The sequence below is a fragment of the Oxyura jamaicensis genome, chromosome 28, assembly GCF_011077185.1.
Source record: "Oxyura jamaicensis isolate SHBP4307 breed ruddy duck chromosome 28, BPBGC_Ojam_1.0, whole genome shotgun sequence".
Lineage (NCBI taxonomy): Eukaryota > Metazoa > Chordata > Aves > Anseriformes > Anatidae > Oxyura > Oxyura jamaicensis.
Genome location: NC_048920.1, coordinates 2,742,445 through 2,763,884, shown reverse-complemented (window position 1 = coordinate 2,763,884; position 21,440 = coordinate 2,742,445). Strand labels below are relative to the sequence as shown.

General features: G+C 41.5%; 1 protein-coding gene across 1 annotated transcript in view; it reads left to right on the top strand.

Annotated features, from left to right (window-relative positions):
• Positions 1-21,440, top strand: part of KDM4B (lysine demethylase 4B) — a 90,241-nt gene that overhangs the window by 30,850 nt on the left and 37,951 nt on the right. Inside the window, exons 7-9 of the mRNA XM_035348250.1 lie at positions 3,840-3,889; positions 7,034-7,137; positions 11,326-11,463. Of these exons, the coding sequence (XP_035204141.1) occupies positions 3,840-3,889; positions 7,034-7,137; positions 11,326-11,463 (292 nt within the window). The remainder of the gene's footprint in view (positions 1-3,839; positions 3,890-7,033; positions 7,138-11,325; positions 11,464-21,440) is intronic.

Here is a 21,440-nt window from a genome sequence, read left to right as displayed (position 1 = left end):
AAACGGAAATAGAGATCAGATATTCTGGAATTAGGTTTCGTGAAACAAGTTTGGAAGCTGAAAATCTTTCACGTAGAGCAGTAAGTTCCATTTTTGTAGAAGTGATACTTAATCTATTTCAGGCACTTGCTCTTGTTTTAGTAGAAAGAGTAGGAAAAGGTAATTTAGAAGGATCAGTATATTACTTTCAGATTGTTGACTTCAGGGTAAGATGACATTTGAGTCATATAGCTGTAAGTTTTTTTATCTTGAGTTTTTTTTTTTTTTTTTCCTGTTCCGTAAATCTTATGTTCCCTGGCAGGGCAGCAAGACATTATTCATGCAGTAATTCAACAAACTGCCGCGTGGCAGGTTTCTGGGCTAAGTTTGGCCCTTTGTCCCAGCCAACCAAGGTAAGGCTGCCCCGACCCTTGGGAGCAGGTACTTGAGATGTGGTCTCTGGGTTTGTTTGCAAGCCCAGTTTCTTGGAAGTTCAATGCACCTGAAGACAGTCGCTGGATTGGCGCCGTTGGTGCCAGCTTAGCTCTTACTGGGGAGCCTGGATGAACCAGAAGGGACAGATACTGCACTTGAAGCAGTGGCTCAAGGTCAGCATTTTTGGCACTGTCATGTTTTCTGTTGGCAGTTGCAGATGTTTTCTCTGAAGCAGAAGTAGCCTATAAAAAGATAGTTATGAATAAGGGCTGTTAAAATATTTATGCTGCCAGCATCGCTTCTCTTTAATTTTGTGGCTGTTTGGGACGACAGAAAATCCTTGCTCCATCTTTGCTGTGGTTGGAAAGAAAAATCTGCTGAAGGCTGTGTCAAAGTTAGGTCTGCTGTGCTCCCGAGTCACTTTCACTCGGGCAGGTGGATGTCATGAAACTGCTTCTGTCAACAGTGGTGAAGCGTCGGGAAGTTGTCAGCCTCATATTGCAGACACAGCCCAGTCTGAGAACTTTAATGGAGACTGTGATCTATTTTGACCAATTGATGTAAAAGTCCCACTGGTATTTTTCTTGTTCCGAGGTGCTTTTTCTTCTCTTTTTGTGTCTTTATGGAATGCATTTATGCTATCATCTGAATGGGACAGAAAAGGGAAGCAGTTTTACACGTGCTTCTTTTTTCTTTTCCTTTTTAAGATTTCGATAGGATGGCTTTTGTTTCTGGTATTTATCCAGAGGAAACCCACTTCTTTTAGTGTTAGGGCTGGGGTACTAAAGGAAAAAGAACCCTACTGTTTGATTAAAAAAAACCCTTGAAGTGTTCAAAGCGATGCATATAAAAAAGGAAATAATTGGATATGCTTTACCATGCGCAATCTTGGCAGCTGTCTCTGGAATTAAAGATATTTTGCTGTTGATCTGAACCCCAACCTGTGGGTGCAAGAAGGACGGCAAGAAATCGTCTTCAGTGACAGTGCTTTGTCAGTTCCCTCTGGCAGGTATTTCGTTCCTAATAAGTGCCTGGCCGTTTTTCATAGTGAAAGCGGGAGGATGCTACCATAAGGTCTTACACAAAAGGCAGCCCTTCGTGGATGCTTATATGCTCAATTACAATACTCCTTTGATTGCAGCAATTTCTAATCTTTCCATGTCACCTCCATTGTTATTCTACCTTGTAATCAATCATTTTATGTCTGATCATACACAGCTAGCTAGCTCAATCTGTGCAATGCTTGCAGAAGCCTTCTGTTTCTATTACTGGTTTTAAATAGCAGCCCAAATTCTTGCTTTATTCCCTATCTTTATGTAAATCGGTCAGATTTGTGAGTGCAACTTAAAGCAGAATTTGACCTACTCTTAATTCTCTTCTGCAGTTAACTTAGTGAATTTCTAAGAATACATTTATAAGGATGTATAGACTCTGTTTCCTAAAAGACTTGGTCCAAACAAAGAAGTTAATTTATAAAACTGGAGTCAGCTATTACCAGGAGGCTGCTCTGTGGTAGGGTATTCTGATTTGTATATTATTACGTACAGTTCTTGTTTATAAGCTGGAAATTCCTCCTTTCTTGCTGGTTTCTATCCAGGCAAGTCCTTCTTTGTTTCTCCGCGGACTGCTCTCCAAAGCTCAGCTTGGCTTTTTGCGGTCTGCAGTTTCAGATAGCACAATAACCATGTTCCAATATATTAAACTTTTAACATCCTCAAGATTCAATTAATCTTATCTTTACAACTCCCAATTACAGACACTAATTAAGTGAAGGTTGCATTGTAGACTGGGGATATTACATTAATCATCAGCAGCCTTGTAGCCATAAATTAGTTCTTTCCCAATCCTTCAGCGTTTTTCCCAGAAGAAATGGAATGTCTCATTTCCCTGTTTTAAGGGACATTAATCCCACAAAGGAGCTTTGGATCAGGATTAGTTTTATCACATTTATGTAAGTGATGAATGGTCTTTGTAAAATGAAAGTTACTAGCTTTGTCCCGGACAAATGAAATTGAATTGTTTGACAATTATGCAATTTAAGGCACTGTCAAACTTTGGTCAGAGGACGTTGGGAGCCCTTTGCTGTGTTTATTATTTTATAAGATTAGGTGCTACATAGTGTTTTCCCTTAGATTTTTTTTTTTAAGCCATCAGTTCAAATCGGCTTAATGTCTAAATCTTTCTTGAAGCATCCTATGTAGGATTTCTTTCCTTGGTTGTCCTTTCTAACCTGCCAGATCACAAAAGGTAAACTTTTGTTTGTGGACAAAAGCAACGTGGGATGAGACTTCTTTCTTTCTCCTTACATTGTAAAAAACTTTTAAGTTGAAAACTGAGAAGCTGAGCAAGGGAACGGGCTGAAAGTCCTTAAAATTTAGAGAGATGCTATCATTAGTAGAGCAATACTCTTTACCTGTCGTTGAGATCACGCAGTTGCCTGCTTACAATATCCTGTTTTCAACTTGTTATAATGAGACGTGATGGTTTTGACAACTTTATTGAAAATAACAAAAATAACTCATTTTTTATTATTCATGTTGTGCAGGAGTTACAGCTAGTAATAAATGTAATTCTCACATAAATTTTCAAAATTCTCTCTTACTGTCACAAAAATGAGTATGAGAGCCACGTTTAATTTGATGCAGTGTGTAAACAACAGTTTAAAAAATTCCACTGACGTTATTTTTGTCATCTTTTTAACCATGTTTAAGTGTATCACAGTATTCAGTTACCTCATAGCCTGAATATATAAAATCTTGACACCTGAATTTTGCTTCTGTGAATACTGAGGTCGTATAACTTCAGAGCAGTAAGCGAACTAATAACTTTTTTGGGAGACAGATGTTTAGAAGTTGTTCCCTGTATTCTTTAATGCTGTTTTCCTCAGAAGACCTTGCTTTCTCCATTCACCTCTTCAAGAAAATTGCCTAGAAGTTTAATTCTGTTCCTTTCACATCAGGCAACGCCATCCAGCACGCAGACAAGCATTGACTGCTGTTATGAATAGTGCTTACTTTTTTGAATAAAACCTAAAAGATTTGCAGTTCTCTTTGAAAAATGTTTCTCTGCGTTTCCTGTAGATAGGCCAATCCACACAGACCCTCCCTCACACCTCCTCAGCCTCTCTGAAACTTCTTACTTGTCGATCCTTAGCACAGCCTTATGATTTTATGCATTTAAACGATTGCAGACAAATATCACACCTCGTGTAACGTGTCTGAGGGCTTGGAGGGGAATACTGGCTTTCCCTCACGTGTTATATGTTGTTGATACCTTCCAGACCTCAAGTTTTGGTTACATTTCCAGACATTCATTGTACTTGTGCTGTGCTGAAAGTTATTACCACGGTTGTTTTTAGCCCCTTTTTTATTTCACTGTTTATAGGTTGCGGTGTGACGTTTTGTTCTTCTCTGACTTTCTCCTAGGTATGCCATTCCTCCAGAACACGGCAAGAGGCTGGAACGCCTGGCGAAAGGTAAGCTTAGCTCCTTGCCGTGTTAATACTGTTTGGACAAATACCCGGGTGTGTTCCTAGTGAAAACTAAAGCATCCCAGAGGAGAATCCTGCCCTTAATTTTCAAATGGATTTACAAAGGATTGATTTTGAACTGACAACTGTAATTTACTATTGCGAGAGCTGCTTGATGAACCCGCGTTGGTTTAATAGTTTCAGGGGCAGAAACCTTGTCGTCTTGTCAGAAGTGCTGTGAGCATTTCCTACCAGTGCAACTGTTTTCTCAAAGCCTCAGTCTTCTGACACGCTACGGCCCTAACTAAAATTGATGGAAAAGACTTGATTTTTGAGGCAGTAAGACCATGTGTGGGGAATGGATTTAATAAGAGACCCCTTGTGCATCTCCACGCATAACAGGAGGTTTGTGGCAGTGAGCTGAGAACTCTGGTGCTCCAGTTCTGTGGTGTGTTGTCTACGGGGTCTTTGTGATAATTCCCCCCCGTTACACACATTCTGCTGGGAAGCAGTGTGGTATAAACCATCCTTCCTACACTGTCACTGTTTCACATACAGCATGGGCATCAATTACTTTTGATCTTAACTAGGCAAGGGGCTGCAAATGCAGCGCCAGCATTCATGGAGAACAGCTAGGGGAGTTCTCGCTTCCCTGTGTGGTGATGCACAGTGTTTGGCGGCTTGCCTTTTATTCCAGCCTCATCCCTCTCAGTCTTCTCAGTACAATAAAGTCCGTCTCAAAAAGCAGGGCTAGCTCGAGCTGTGATAAACATCCACCTCTCACCAGGCTGGCTGTAATTTTTGGCCTTACAAAGTGCCAGCCTCAGCTGCCGAAAACCCCGTGTGTGTTCTTGCCTGAGTACCTGCCAGGGTCATCCTGCAAGCTGCCTCCTGCCCTTGGTGAGAGCAGCGAACACAGGCATCGGTGTTCTGGTTTGGGCACTTCTGATTTCCAGTTGGTAATGATGGAAGCTTCAGGAAAGATGACTGACTGCAAAAATACTTATTTTTATTTGTTGATGTTGTGTTTGTGCTTTGTTGCTATTTTTGTGTACTTGCAAATGTTCTAAGTGCTGCCCAGCTAAAAAAAGCTGCTGTCCCAGAATAATTAACTCAAAATCTACATGTTTCATCTTCGATGAGGCATGCTTTAATGATTTAAATCTGTTGTTGAAGATAATGCTGCAAAAGCACTGCCTGTGCTAAGGCAGGAAGATCTGGAAGGCTGCGTGTATTCTGATGCAAAATAATAATATCGGTAAAGTAGGTATGCATAGGAATGGTGTTTCTTGCTGACTGTCATTACAGAGATTGTTTTTTACTTAAATAAAAAAGGGGAGAGTGTTGAAGGGATCAGTTGATAGTGTAGGATAAATCTAGAATAAATGGGCATAAATTTCCTTGGGCATGGTCGTGTTGTCTCTTAATGCAGAGGAAAACAATATCCCTAAATACTACTAATATTAAAAATTGTGGCTCAGAAAAGTTGTATTTCAAAGTTACTTCGGGTCTGCAGTTCTGTTTAATCATTTGTCAGGTTTTATAGAAGCTACTGCTTCATCTATTAGAAAGTTAATAAATCTAGATGACTCGTGTTCTGTAGAATCTGAAATATCACACCGAAGTCTGGCACAGTAATATTAAGACTTGCTGTTTGTAACTTCATTTTACTGATGATGGGTTTTGGAGCACAGTGATGGCTGGCAATAAACCGGACACAAATTATCAATGATTTATTTTAAGCTGGTTGTTGCCTTATGGAAGTTGGGATGAGTAATGCTTTAAAACTACAATGAAGCAGCATTACTGCTTGGGCATCCTCCCTGCCCTGTGCATCAGTGGTCTATACGACGATGAAGTTCACTATGGAGAGATGAGTGTGCAATTAATATGGAAAATGAATAGCTGAGCTGTAAATGGGCTCACTGGGAGAGCTGTGGAGCCCATGGAGAGAATGTTAATGTGTTGCCATGTTATTGGTGCTAATCACTTAAAATGTGCTTCTTTATTAGTGGCTTTAATGAGAGCCACTTAAACTGTGCATTAAAAAGAGGAAGTGCAGAGAAGGATGACAGACTGGGTAGTAGACAGTCATAATTGTAATTGAAATGCTTTTAGGACAAAAATATAAGAAAACTTGGAATCCAGCAATCCTGTTTTTTCACTTTCTGAAACCCCTTCCATTATGTCCCATCAATTAGTTTTGCTCGCAGAGCTTGGTTGCCTTTTTTTTTTTCTTCTAAATGGTGGTGGTTTTTTTATCCCAAACACGTAATTTGTTGATTGAATCACCCGAACACATGGTCTTGAACACAGTGCTTTTACATTGGTCTTGCTGATGTTTTTGGGAAGGAAGTACTGACATCAAGAGTTTTGTTTGTTTTTTACCCTACTTTTAATTATTTGTGGTTTGTTTTAATGACTCGGTGTGGATCTCGTAGCTCTGGTTGAACTTGCACTTCGTACCGTTGAGTTGCTGAGTCAGATCACGCTGTCTCTGCCAGATGTACGAGTGACTGCTGTGGCCAGTGAATGTCCCTTTTTCCATTGCATTGTAGTGGATGTGTTTTGTTTTCTTTCCTTTGACTGCATATTAACATCTGCATGCTTATTTTTTTTCCCTTTAGGCTGGTATGTAGGGCAGATCGTTCTGGAATCGTTTGATAACAGTTGTGTTACTTTCCCAGGAATAATATAGCTGCCCATCGAAGAAGGTATAAAAAGGACATACCAGTATGGAGTAGATGGTGCATGCTTGTCAGTTTTTCCTTGTCCGTATTCAGAAAAAGGGTGGCTCAGAGTCTAGCCCAAACGTGAGACAGCCAGGTTGTGTTTCTTAATTTGTTAAGATTTTAGTGAAATTCTGGCCAAGTTGCTTATGCTCACATGTGTATGATTTACACGCTAACTCTCAACTTGAATGGAATTAACACGTTTGTGCATCAACATGCAATTTTTTTCCATAAGATTTATGGGGTATTTTAAACAGCGAGGCATGTGCTAACTACTGACATCTTTAGTAGTGCGCCTATTGTTTTTATCTATCTAAAGTATTCAGGCAGGTTTTCATTTTGTCATCTTGTCTCTGATTAAATAATGATTGGATATAACAGTCCAGAAATGATAGCCCTCTTTGTAATGTCTCCACAGGATTTTTTCCTGGAAGCTCTCAGGGATGCGATGCTTTCCTCCGTCACAAGATGACCCTCATTTCGCCGTCAATCTTGAAGAAGTACGGCATTCCTTTTGACCGGGTATGTACCGAAAAGATACTTTGGAGATGCTGGTAAGCTGTTCAGTTGCACAAACCACAACACCCCTCTTTTAAGGAAACAATTCATTGCAAGCCACCAGGGAGCAATTTGCTTAATTTCCAAATGCATTATTATGCTAAATGTATCATATCAGTTTAAACCAGCTGGAGACCTGTAAATGAGGATTTGTGGTTTGTCTAGGACAAGCTTTGTGAAGTACCTCTTCGTAAAACCCTTCACAAGAGCTAACTTAAGCACTGTAACTTCCTCACTTAACGAGCTTCTCCAGGTAGGCTGGGGTAAACTGTAATTCAGGTGCTATGGCTTATCAATAGGCTGCATAACTCACAGGTTCTTGGACGCAGGGTTAATTTTTTTCTCCTGGATCTGATATGAATCAAAACCTGGAGTCAGACATACTGGTTCTGTGTTGTACCAGCCTTCTGTCTACACAGGGGCAGTAAGGATCCATGCATCTCTTAAGTCCTCGTATTTGAAATGCTGGGTCATGTTTATTTGGCGCGATCGCTTTAATGTGCTTATTCTCAAAGTCTTTGGACAAGAAGTAAATCTCCTCAGCCAAGCATGCTTACCACGGATTTCATATCTGTGTAGAATCAATCAAGCAGCTACTGCTTCTGCGTGTTACCAGTGTACGGAGCTCTTGTCCTGCCAGGGGGATGAAGACGTGTCAGGGTATGATCCTGTCTGGGTGTGGGAAAGGGAATTGAGCTGGAGACACTGGGACTCTTAACTCTGGTGGAAGTGTCAAAGAATGCCTGACTCAAACTGATTTCATCCTTCCTCAACCCCCTTGCATCATCAGTATGCTAGATCCTATGTGCTTCTTTTTCTAAGTAAGAACTCTTGAGCTCTGATCATTTGTAAGCATGGTTTTGCTAGAGTTAGTCCACCTGAGACAAAGTATGGCACCTATTTGATGAGCCTAGTGATTCTTTGAGATGGAGGTAAAAGATCTTGGCTGTTTTATAGCATAAAAACCATGAATTCATTCAATTTACTGCTCCAGGGACTGTTTCATTTTTCCTGGTGGAAGGCTGTGATGAATGAAATTTGAAGTGTGATCATCTGGCTCGTCAGATGAGCTCACTGTCAGCGCAGGGGAGACTTGCGTGAAGCAATGTGTGGTGCTTACGGTTCAACATCAGTGGCTAGCTAGACTTGGCCTAGTTTGCACACGATGGTCGATACTAAATTGTTCTTACAGATCAACAAACAATTGTTCTTGTAATTCTATCTGTGAAACCTAAAGCCCAAGTGTGAAAATATTGACATCTGCTATATACGGTTGAAAATAATAATGAAAATACCTAATTGTGGGACCTGATTTTTTTTTTTTTGGTAAGGATTTTAATTGTACAAATTTCAGGAAAGTAGATGGGCGGATTGGGGTGTGAGTGGCATCTCAATGCCCCTCAGAGAAATGACTTGATAGAGGGTCAAAGATGTCTATTGCGACCTTAGGCACAAAAGAGTACAAAACAGGTAGCCATTGTGATCTTCGGATCACACAGAAGCCATAAGTGATGCAAAAACAGGTTGAACAGAGCCTAACGAGGGGTCACTGCTTATCTAAACAAGCTGAAAATAATAATGATCAAAAAGTACCTCTTGGTGCAACCTCGGCATTGTAAGGGAAGTCTGTCGTGCAGTCCCCTGCTGGCATCCTGTCCTGTGGAACAGAAGAGATCAGGAAATAGGAATTAATTTCTGCCGTGCCATTTGGGTGGTGTGTTTGGGCAGTGCTCTGGTGTCTGCAGGGGGTCGGAACAGGAAGGAAATTCTTGTCAGGCTTCAGAAGTTGAAATGTTGTAGGCGGGCAGATTCTGTGATGCATCTTTGTGTGTTTGCTTTTCCATGTGTTTGTGGAAAGTGGCATTGACTGGTAATTGTATGGGAAGTGGTTTCTGATCAGAAACCGTGCAAGAGGAGCAAAACGGTTCGTAACAAAGACGGTAGAGGAAAGCTTTCCTTCCAAGCTTATCCCAGCTCAGCTTTGCTGTTCTGAGTGGTGGTAGGCATGGGGTGTGAAGTGCTTTAAATACGGGAATTTCTAATTTGTTGCTTGGTAAAAAGCCTTCTCCCACTTAGCTAGGCTTCCTGCTCTGAATCTTTTGATCTGTGATGTGAAGGTTTTTTACAGATTCATGGCTGGTGTCTCCTTCATGCTGATTATACGTAGAACCTTTAAAATACGTGCTACCTGAATGCTACGAATCTGATTTTTGTCTGTTTCTTCCTTTTTTTCCCCCACAAAAATAGGAGAGGCTAGTGCATGCCAAAGCCAAGCTTTATATTTTAAAGGAAGGGGGATTATTAACATCTTACCTAAAGAAATATAATTCCTAATCCTGATTTACAGAGCGCAGGGTGGAAATGTGTATTTGTGATAGATTCTCTCAACTCTCTGGCAGTCACTGGTTGTTTTTAAATGTGAAGAGGAGGAGGAGATCTGTAAGTCAGAGCAGCCTGTATCTGAATAACCCCTGTCCTGAAATAGTAGCTTTTGAAGGAGGATCGCTATTATTCAGAGACAGGGAGTGTGTGCCATTTTTCTTTAGAAACAGAGATAGGATCCCTTCATCTAAATTCTTGGCAGACTTCAATGAAGTGAATAAGCACACATTTATAAATCTCTATAATGGTATTTACTTCTGGAAAAAAAAGAAGCAGATCAATACTAGGGCTTTTTAATAATTAAAAATGTGTATTTCTGTAATCTCCTATTGATTTCTCCATTTATTCTTCAAGAGCTTGCACAAGTCAGTAAATTTAGGGCTTTCTCCATGAGTGGCAGTTTGTGCTGGCTTTCTTTCAATAGTTATTACTTTTCTGCATGGCCTATCCATCATCTCGAGTGCTTTCTAATTTATTGTAGGGATAATGTTGACAGCAGTGACATGGAGGACATACACTGTGGGCTTGAAATGAAGACACCAGGATGTAGATTTCGTGACAGAAACGTAATCTTTCCGTCTTCTGAAGTTAGCAATCTACTGCTCCGCTTTGATTTATGGAGGGGGCTGGATGGGGAACGCGCCGTGAAGCTGGCTGCAGCCCGGACTTCGGCACCTCTCATCCAGAAGCTTCTTGTGTTGTCATTTAAGCTTTTCTATTTTTTTTAGCCACTAACGTTCATAGCATTAGCAGGTTTAGGTGTTTGATCAGTGTAGCGGGTAAATATTTTAACTTCTGCTAGCACTTTCTATGTGGACCGATCCTTGTGTTTTTAAGTCTGAGTTCTTCAAAACCTCTGTAGGCTCTGAACCGCTGTGCTGTGGGAAGTAATCCAGAGGCGTCATGTGGCTGTTATGAAAGCCTGGTCAGCACTTCTGGTTTAGAAAGACAGGGGAAGGACAAATGTTGCCTCTTTTCTATCTGTCGAAGGGAGATGCTATCATACGTTTGGGTAGCTGGCGAGCTGGCCCGGGAGGATTGCTCAAAGCGCGCTGTATTGCTGCCAGTTGTTCTTATGCTGTGTGCTAGTGTTTAATTACGTTCCTTTCTTCCCTGACGTCTCCTCTTCATAGGTTTTTAAAAGGTGATTTTCTAAAAGCGTTGGGAATTGATTAGCCTCTGATTACAGCTGTAATCTGCAGTTTTCAATCTTTTTGCTTATTGTTTTAATTTTACTTGAGTAGACAAATGGTGAGCTGTAATTTTTAGGTGGTTTGACTAATGGGTGAATAAATGGGAATAAGAATGATAAATATGAGTGAGGAAATAAATACAGTGAAAAAGTAGCAAGTATTTCAGCAGGACACTGCAACGCAGAGCGGATGTTCAGGTGGGAAATCCAATTTACTCGGCTCGACTAGCATGGAGGATGAACACAAGTTTGGATGTAACATAAGCTGACGTGATGACCATCAAAAGATGTGTTGATCTTTTAAACTGCAGGATCCTTTCTGTAACTTGGACTCAAAAGAGTTCAGATCTTGTGATGGCTTCCATCCTTTTTACTGTCTTTTTTCATGAGTAGAATTACTTTGGTATTTCTGCTGTTAGCAAGACGTTGTTCCAGACTTAGCCAAGAGTTGGCAGTGAGTGTTCTGCATCCCTTCCAGTTGAGAGAGAGAGATTTAACCAGAGAGATTTAACTCTGTTCTCAAACTGCTATTTCAGTTGATCTGTGGGGTAAGTCTTCCTTCTATTTTTGTTTTTCAGATCACCCAGGAAGCTGGAGAATTCATGATTACATTTCCTTACGGTTACCATGCTGGCTTCAATCATGGCTTCAACTGTGCCGAGTCTACCAACTTTGCCACTTTGCGATGGATCGACTATGGAAAAATGGCAACCCAAGTAGGTGTCTGTTTGGTTGAGGGATTACTTAAGACCACCAGCTCATGAAATAAAAACGATTGAGTGGGGGACTTGTCCTTTTGACCAAAACTGAAATTGTTTTGAGGGTATACTCTTTCATTGCTCCATGTTGTTGTTTTGTTCTCATTGATAATTCATGTCATCTTAAGGGCATAGCGATGACTTTCCAGAATGCTGGATGTACATGCACCTTGTGGAGAGGTTGTTTTGAAACTAATATGTTCGGATTAGTTTTCTGAAGCATTCAAACTGTATTTCACACTGAATAAGGTGACTGATGTGACTGAATACAATTCATTAGGCACACCCCGAAAGAGAAGGAATAAGCTGGAGACATCCTAAACTTTTATAGGAATATACCGATAACCTTCTGAAAATATTTGAATTTCTTTACCATGTGCACAGCACAAAAGGCCTGAGTCATGTCTGAGGAGGAGAATCATGCTGGAATGGCTGTGTATGGCTATTTCATGAGGGCAGACTTCTTGTATGTTCTTGTTACTTTTGGCAGTTCCGAGGGCGCCGACAGTTTTTCATGAAAGCATGCGTACTGCGTTCTCTGTTTTTTAAATGTGAATTATTAGCAGCTATGGGCATATATTTCAAACTGATTAATATGGTTTTTCTTTTTTTGAAAGTCTGCCTTAAATGGGTTGTTTTTAATGCATTGATGTCTTTGGTACATTAGATGTGATGCAGTGCAGCATAACTGGTTCAATAAAATCTGTGAATTTTTAAATTAGGGATCAGTTCCACACAGTCTTTGGGGAAAGGATGAATGATTGCCATGGGGTAGCTGTGTAAAATTGCCTCAGATGTTCCTTTCCAGAAAGGCAGACTTAGATTTCACTCTAGAATAGCATTTATATCATCTCCTTCACTTATTTTTCTTCTATCAACTCGGCGTGACTCTGCAGGTTTCGTAATGCATCCAAATGCTTTGTTCTGGGCAAAACCAACTCCACTGAAAATGGGCTGCAAGTGCATCTGTACCTCAATCTGTGGAACACGGTAATGATGCCCATTTTTCCTTTACTAGGGTTTATATTCTAAGAAAGGTAGATGATTACTGAGTGTACTCACTCTCTTCTCCGCTTTGGGATCCTGGGCTCATTGAAAATGCTGTCTTTAACCCTTCACCTTTGTGCTGTAATGCCTTCCAACCACATTCGGCCCAAGCTGAAACTTTCTACGCATAATTATATCCAGAAGTGATCATTGCTGTGTGTTAATTAGCCTGAGTGGTTGCTTTGTGATTAATGCCAGTCACTCCTTCCTGCTTCTCGAAGCTAGTGCTGTTTCTGGCACTGCAGACAGCGAGGGATCTTGTAGAATCATGAAAAAAGCCATGCTGTTTCTTCTTAGTTTTCCTTTCTAATTAGTAAGCATCATTAAGGCAACTAGGAAAGGAAGGTGGTTGTTAGCCCACAGGAGCCTTTTTTCCTGCTTTTTCCCATCTCTTGGTATTTATATCCTGCCTCAGCAACTGCAGGCAGGCAGTCCTTGACTATCAAACGTTGCAACACTCAGTGTCTGAGAAGCTTATCCATAGAAAGCAAGTTTAGCCCTTTGGGTTGCTGAAAAAGGTGAAGTATCTTGTTTACTGTGTCAGTAATATTCAGCCCATAGTTTCAAGGAGTCTGCTGTTAGCCAACAAATTTGGCACCTGAGCACTCTCCTTGTCTAAAATAAACAAATAGATTTTATTATTTCATTTCTGAAACCACAGCAGCGTAAAAGCACCTTACGTTAGGCATGCCATGAAATATAAAATAGCCACATTCACTGTGCCAGCCAGGTAATGCCTCTGAATTGCTGGTACTGGCAACTGAAATGATTCTCAGAACAGAAAAATCCTCCTACTGAAAAGTCATATGCTTGTCCCTGCTGTCCCCTGCCAGTGTTCAAGGATGCGAAGCCAGGGTTGGTGTTTGTAATCTTTTTGCAATCCTTCAAGGCGGTAAAGCAGACCATGTGGCAGTAGCCTTGGGCTCTGAGACCATGTGGAGGTGGACTGGGAGTTGTCCTTTTGAAATTCTTCTGGAGGTAAAGAGATGGTAAGAAAAACCTAGAACCGTGAGAGGCCTCAAATCGGTGTTAAGTGTCTTGCAGTCAAAAATGGCCAAGCAAACTTGGTTTGAAAACGTTAAAAAACAGTCTAGTTTGTTGTGACCTTGTATGCCAGGCTTGTCTGTAGCAAATGGTTGTGGTTATACACCCCAGAAAATGGGGTTTATCGTGGAAGTTCTGACAGACCCTTAACTACAGCAGTGCCAGCAGGCACCACTCTAATATTAAAAGCAATTTTGGGTTCAGCCATGTGTTCACAAACAAGTGACATTTGGGAAGTGCAGTTTTAGATTGAGCCTCCATGCTTACATTGTTAAGCAGCGTAGCGTGAAATTACTGAACAAGCAGCATAGAGAGCTCTGAGCAAATCTAGGGAGAGAAAGTTGAAGTGTGGAAGGAGATGCCCAATTTATTTCCATTGCACTTGCTGACACTTGTCTGTTCAGAGATTTCCATTTAATATTACCTAAACCACACATTGCGTACGTGTTAATTAACCCTTTGATACCTTACTATCAGGCTCCGGATGAGGTATGAATGCTGTTACACAGTAAGGGCAAAAGGTTTATTTAAATCCCATTTTAAGTTAAACAGGAACTTTAATGGAAAATCAGCTGACTCTACACCCCACCTGCCTGCACATTTAAGGAGAAGGGAATTCAGGAAGAGAGATGTCCAGGAGTGCAATTTTTGGTTAACTGCTGCAGCTTTGCTAAATTTAGAAATGGCTATATTGATTTCTGTGCTGTCAGGCACAATTTGATTATATTTGCCTACATCAGAGCAGGTTTTTTATTCATGTTATATGCTCATTTTTAAAATTCTTAGAAACTCTTGAGTGGATGGTGCTCCATAGGTCCATAGTGTTCCTGCAGTGAAACCAGGTGGCTGTAAAGGGATTCTTTTTCTCTCCTTGTCCTGCCAGTACTCATGAGATTGGCGACAAGGTAAGGTTCAAAATTAGACAGTTGTAATGTTCTCCTGAGTGTTATCCTGGGGATTAAATTTGAATTCTGCTTTTTTCAGAGCTATGAATAGAGTGAGACATGTCAATGGCATAGAGTAAGAGACGGGAAGGTAATGGCTTACCTCCAAAAACCACAGATAGAACCATGCTAATTGCCTGCCAAACAGATGAAATGTTCTGCTAACCACTGTGGAACCTGCCTAGGCTGTAAAAATACATGATGACTGCAGTGAAGTTTAAAGATGAGCTTCTCAGACACAGTTCCTGCTCAAATTGTAGAACAAGCATCAGCATTGGCAAAAACCGCAATGGCTGCGGAGTTGTGTGGGAAACTGCTAGTTGGTAGGTGTATTGTGTAAACTCGTAGCCAGGATCAACAGGTGCTTAAAAATGCCATGAAGGAACTGGACGGGTGTTCGTCTGCCTGCAGTGGTCGTGGGGCTGTGCCTTCTGGGTTTCACGTGTTCAGATGCAAGTTGTAGCCATCTCTGACAACAACCTGTTACCATTTACTGTCTTCATCTATCAGACGTCTCCTCTATGTTTAGCATGCCCCAGGCTCAGGTGGGAAATCTGAGAACTGAAGGCTTTTGGCACACTGGTTGCCACAAGCGTTCAGCAGAATTCTCTGGTTTCTTTCCTTATGCTTGCCCTGGTTTTGTTTCAGCTCTTTATTTATAGCAGGTGTTTGCTTCTGAAGTCTGACTTGCTGATCTATGTGGTGAGTGCTTCTCTAGCCTCAGTGCTGGTACGTGGTGGACGAAATTCCTGTCACCACTCATGATGTATTTAAATCCTCAGGACTGGTTGCTCCCAGTTCTTAGAAAAATGTCAATCTCCTTCGATTCAGAGGAAGGATATAACACTCTCCTTTACCTCAGGTCTCTAATTACATGGTAGCGTACCACCGGGAAATAGATGTCTCGCCTGCAGCTGGACATTGTGCCCAGAAGTATAAGAATTAACAGCTCTTTAACTGTTACCTCATTTACTGTCATTGTAAATGTCTCCCATCAGTCCTCAAGGAACCTTCTGTTGCAGCCGACTTCTTTCCAGTCAAGGTGACTGACTTTAAGACCAACCATAGTTCCTGTTTCGCTTAATCTGTGCAGAAAGCAGCAGTTGAATGTTACATCTGTCAGCTACTCTACAGGTGGGAGAGAGACCTTCAGTTATTCTTGGGGCTCCCGTAGGTCATCCTGGGGTGCAGTCATCTCTAGGTCTCTCCAAATATTTAATGGTAATTCATTTCAGCATTATTTGTTAAATGTGGAGATCAAACCATAGCAGGAGATGCCCTTTTTAAGATCCGTTCCTATCTGACTAACATCAGCATCGGGCTGCTAGAATGTGTGAAGTGAGAAGAGATTCAGAAAGGAGTTAAAGGGTTTCTCAAGGAGCTACAGATGGGGGCACAATGTCAGGAGTCAGCTGTGATCTGAACACTCTGCTTTAGGCCTTCGTATTATTGGTTAAATAATGCAGTTCAATAGGGATGGTTTTATTTTTGTATGCTGTAGTTAATGTTTACCTGCACAGACAGAGCCTGGAAACTACAGAGAAATACTTTCCTTTGTACTCGGTAGTTGGTGCTCTTCAGTCGTTTGTCTACCATTATTTTTTTTGTCAAAAAAGGCCTGATGAATGAAAGGCAGTGAATGATCGTTTTCATTCCCTACCATCAGGTCTGGCTTTGTTCAGTGTGGTTTGTGTTTGTGTTTTCTTCCTTTTTTTTAATAGGAGCCTGCAATTGCTTTCTGCATTGTTTTTTTGGTTCAGTTTGTTTCTGAAAGCTCCTGGATGCAACCATGAATAGGCCGAGGGTGGTCTTAGCAGTGTGTTTGACTAAACAACCCTTTCAACATCAACTGGTTTAGTGAAGTGTCCTCCTTGAAGTCGATGCGGCCTGTAAGTCTCCTCTACTTTGAAAAGCCACTTTCAGAGTATACAATTTTATAAGAAATTCAAGTGTCTCTCACAGGTCGGCTTTTCTATTTTTTTTTTTTTTACAAACTGAACTGGAAATAAGTGGGTGAGAGGGGAACGATTTCTTGCTCTTCCCTTTTTATTCCCAGCAGACACTCCTGGATGATAGTGTCTGCGTTACCATCGGTTGACATTTACATACCTTCATTTTATCTCTTATTTACTCCAGAGATAGTGCTGGAATGATCTCTCAGTATAAAATGGGGTCAAGTTGCCCTCCTTCCCAAATCCTACACTTTGTGTCCTGAAATAAGTAGCCTTCACCTCCTCCTGCAGAGCATTCCAGGAGAGACCTCCGCTCTGGCGCAGCTGCTTACTCCTTTCTCTGGCGAGAAGGCGAAGACGAGCAAGACTCTTCTGCTTGGATTTTACTGATACATAAAGGTGTCTCCAGGAGAGGTGCCTTTTGGAGCTTACACTACGGTCTTTTGCATAGCTTGCTGTTTCCGAACCGTCGCTTCCATGGCAGATTTTTATTTTTATTTTTTGGTGTGCGTTTTTAAGATGATAATGGCATAACAGATCTCAAATTTACTTTTGGAGTGTTTGTGATTTAAAGTTGTCTGGCATATAATTTTCATTGCAAAATCGAAGCTTGCTTCTCCTCACTATTCATATGCTAGTAGGTTTTCTCTTGAAAGATGTCCTTTATTTCCCAGGAAATAAAATTCCTGAGAATTATGCAGAAACTGCTTGGTAGTGCCATAAAATTGGTCTCTGAAATAGGGGAAATAAAACTTGTATTTTTGCATTACTTTGTATGTATGCCTTAACTGATTCTAATTGGACCTTTTAAGTGTAGAATACTAAAAAAAAAAAAAAAAAAAAAAGATAAAAATATTCTAGTATGGAATAGCATTTCCATAGTTCCCTTTTGTAAGACAGATTCAAAAAATGCTCTTGTATAAAATCTCTCCCCTTTTTGGTAGTTATTTTCTTGTGTTATTTGTAAACATTCCTAATGCTTGACTCTCCACAAAGCACTGATTCTTTGCAATAAAAAGCTTTTCAGGTTAAGGCGGAGAGGAGACAGTTATTTTTCTGAAGGTTTCTCGGAGCTTCGTTTTATCAGCTCTCTTCTGAGATCTCCTTCTGAAGTACTGACTGGGAGGTTGGTTGGCAGCATTTTCCTAAGGAAGGAAGAACAAATACTGATCTGTAATCACAAAATCTGGAGGTTTGGGGGATTTTAGCCACTGGGCTGGGTGCTGCCAGGTGGGTTTCTGCTGGAAGAAGGGGCACGTGAGCAACTGCAGCGCCCAGTCCAGGTCACAGGGAGCTGTTCAGGACCTGCCTCCCCCAAATGGGACATTTTATACCTCGGGGTGGGCAGTGGGGGTAGAAATGACTTCAGGCAGCTTGCCTGCTCTGCTCACCCCTTGTCCTCGCCCTTAGGGCGATGAACTGGTAGGAATCTGCTTTACAAGATTGCTCAGGCTGATTTACTTTTAGCTTAGTTGCTCTAAGGTGTAAAGCATGCTGTTCTTGACTTGGACTTTTCCAGCTCAGGGTGCCTCTACAGGAGCTGCCCTCAGCCCATCGGGTCCTGATGTGGCTGGGCTGCCAGTCTCCCCCCTCTCCCTGCCTCACTAACCCCGTGATTTATAGCATGGAGGTGGCTGTGTGCTTTGTGGCTGCAAGTAAATAGCTATGTGAAGAATGTGCTCCCTGCAGCTTATTTGCTCTGCTTCCCTGTCACGTGGAGTCCCTGGTAAAGGCTACCGGCCCCAGTCGTTCATGTGTCAGAGCTGGGGCTCTGGGGTCATCGGGCTTTGGCGACAGTAGGACTGCGAGGCCATCACGATGCCTTCTGAAAGCAGCTGCAGCATTGTGCTTTCCCGGGCAGTTGGTGTTGCTCCACTGAATCGCTTCATGGGTGACACACGGGGGCTTAGATACAAAGGAAGAAGAGCAGTCCTATCCACCTACGAGTGAATAAATAAGAGTGCATTCTGCTCAAGAGTTGCAGAAATGATGATGTTAGAACTCAGAAAGGCAGTGTAAAAGTGTAAAGTAGCTGTGAAGTCGCATCACACTTTCTCATCAGGCACCTTTTGTTTTTGTTGTCCTCCACAGTAATTCCTTCAGCATACTTCAGGGCAACATTTGTTAACCTTCTGTCTCTTCGCTCTGTGCAGGAAGAAGATTTTAAAAAATAAACCCCACTTTTTATTATAGCATGGTTAGAGTAGATGGCTTACGAACAACATCTTTTAATTTTTTAAACTTCACCTGGCTTAATTACTTGTCTTTCCTGACAGCCATGCTCCTGATTTTCTTCCAGCCCGTTCCCTCCTGGCAGGTTCAGTCAGCAGGTTCTGTTGCAGGGTCTTTGAGGACGCTTCCTAATCTCAGTTGTCAGGATTCAGATCTCACCTCTGCTCTGTAACCCACCAAGCTCTCTGACTGCTTTGAGAATACATGCAGGTGAATATAGATTATTACAGGAAAGAGAAAGAAGTGCTTCTTTTGGCGTGTGGTTTTCAGAGGGGCCTCGATTGCTGTTTCTTTTAGGATTGACAGACAGCCTCCTGCCTCCTTTATTTATACATCAGCCCTCCCTTGATTCTAATTTATATCATTTGGAGATGGAACAAACAAATCTCAGCTTCTTGTCCGTTTGAAAAATGTCACTGAGGAATACTTGTTACCAAGGAAAATAATTCCAGTGTGCTAGAGGCAGATCTTGGGTTGTCACTCCAGATACCAACGCTTGATATTCCACCAAACAAAATGATTCATCTTTCTACAAACTGCCTGTAGATTTTCCTAGTCATACGTGGTATACAAAATGGTGGATTTTACCGCTTCATCTGTTATATCACAGGCCTGCAAACCATCGCAGCTTTTGGCTTTCTTTTTAAACGAAACGAAAAAGCGGTTGATCCAACAGGAGGATAAAAGGCTAACTGCACTGACTTAGCAGGAATTGTCTAGTACATCTGTCACTTCAGAGCTGCAGAACTTCACTAAGCCATGTCAGTGCATGGTAGCTGCTTCCTTAACGCACAAACACGGTGCTGACCTGCTGACACGACACACTTTCTGCCGGCAGAAGTGCTCGGTTGTAGACTTATTTCACCAACCACAAGGCTTACGATGCAGAAGAAATAATAGCTTGAGATTACCTTAAAATGGTGTTCACTGTAGGCTTTTATCCAGTGGTTATGATTTAGTCTTAACTGTGTTTAATTCTTGTACTGGAACAAGTCTGTCCATACACAGAGGAGCTGGGATTTCATTGAGCCCTTGGTAGCGTTGCTGAGAGCAGTGAATTTCTTTTCTTGGTCCTTTCAGCCTTATCAGAGACACAGTGCAGGACCCTCACTCGCTGGGGTTGCGTCCATCTCACAGGAACGATGATGGAACATTTTAGAGACATTCAGGAGTAGTTGGCAACTGTACAGGTGCAGTGCACAGAGGAGTAGAAGAGCTTTTTTTTTTTTTTTTTAAAAAAAAAGCCGATTCCGGCAGAAGTTGTGAAATAGCATGGTGGGGGGAAAGGCTGACACATCTCCACGTACCACATCAGCAGAAACCTGCGAGTTGGATGGAGTGTTACTGTTTTGCCTAACAAAGCACATCACGTGGCACTTCATGCTGCATTTTGAGGGTTGCAGTGAAATGGGGTAAAACTGCCGCCCCAGCTACCACCACTTGCCATTACCCAGCTCTTCTGCCCACAGAAATCTGCACGGAACATTATGGCAGCAAGTTAAGGAAGCAAGTGAGGAGAAAGCATGCCCTGCGGCCAGGGACCAGGGGGAGTCCTTGGAAGTCTTTGCCTAATTGTTTTGTTTATGAAACTCTGTGGAGGGTTTCCACTGGGTTTCCTAATGAACTGGTTTGTTGTTGAGACTTACAGCAATTCTTGTAATTAGAGTAGAAACGGGGGGTCAAGACTCATCTCCCTTCCCACAAGCTTTCAACTACCAACCATTAAGCACACAGACCATGCATTTTAGGTTTTTCTCCTTCTTTTCGAAGTTTAACTCCTCAGTGACTTGCAGAATACCCGCCGCTCACCTTTTAGGCACCCACCTGCAATTTGTGTGCTTTTTGTCACTTTTGAAAACTTGGTTGTCTCTGGGAGCATTGCTCACTAAGGGGCTGAGTGGAAATGTAACTTTGGGCTGAAGGGAAGGGAGATAAACTGCAGCCCAGACTAGTTTTTTCTGTCGTACTGGGTGAGTATTAATTAGATCTCAAGGAACACATCTGTACTCGGATAAGCAGTTGGGATAGCTGTTTAGAAGTATTGTACTGGGAGGATTTTGTGTTTCTGCCAAAAGCTGAAGCTTTATATCTTGTCCTGGCAATTCAGAGAGACACGTTTAGGAGTGTTCTCTGTGTGAGCAGTGTGTATTCCGATAATGTACAGCAAGAATTTTCTGACCTTTTGGACATAACCGTCTTTTCCTTCCCAGTAACTTGCTTTTAGGCTTCATCATTATGAAGAAGCAGATAAAAAAAAAACAACAACCTTAAGCAAAGGTTTAGGTTTTCCATTTAATGACGGCATAATAGCTGAAAGAACTTAACTTTGAGTGCATTGTTGCTTTTTCTGTTCAAATTTCCATTAAGGCAAAGTGGGGGAGGCTAGCTGAGTCTTAAACAACTGTGCTTGCAACAGGCCCTGACTTCATCTAAATGTAAGTTGTTGTTTTTTTTTTTTTTCCATGGGAACCAGATGTGCCAATTCGCGTAGATCATTTTTGTGACCATTCCTACATAAGGAGAAGGGATGTTTTACATTAACTCTTTCTATGTTGCAGAACAGATGGGGTTCAGTTTAGTGGTAATAGCTGGGAAACGAGGGACAGAGGCCCTACAGCAATGAGGTTGAGGTTGAATAAGGCTACGTTTTTTTCATAGATCATTTCATCTTTTTATTTCACTGTAATTTTATATATGCTTGTTTAAAAATAAAATA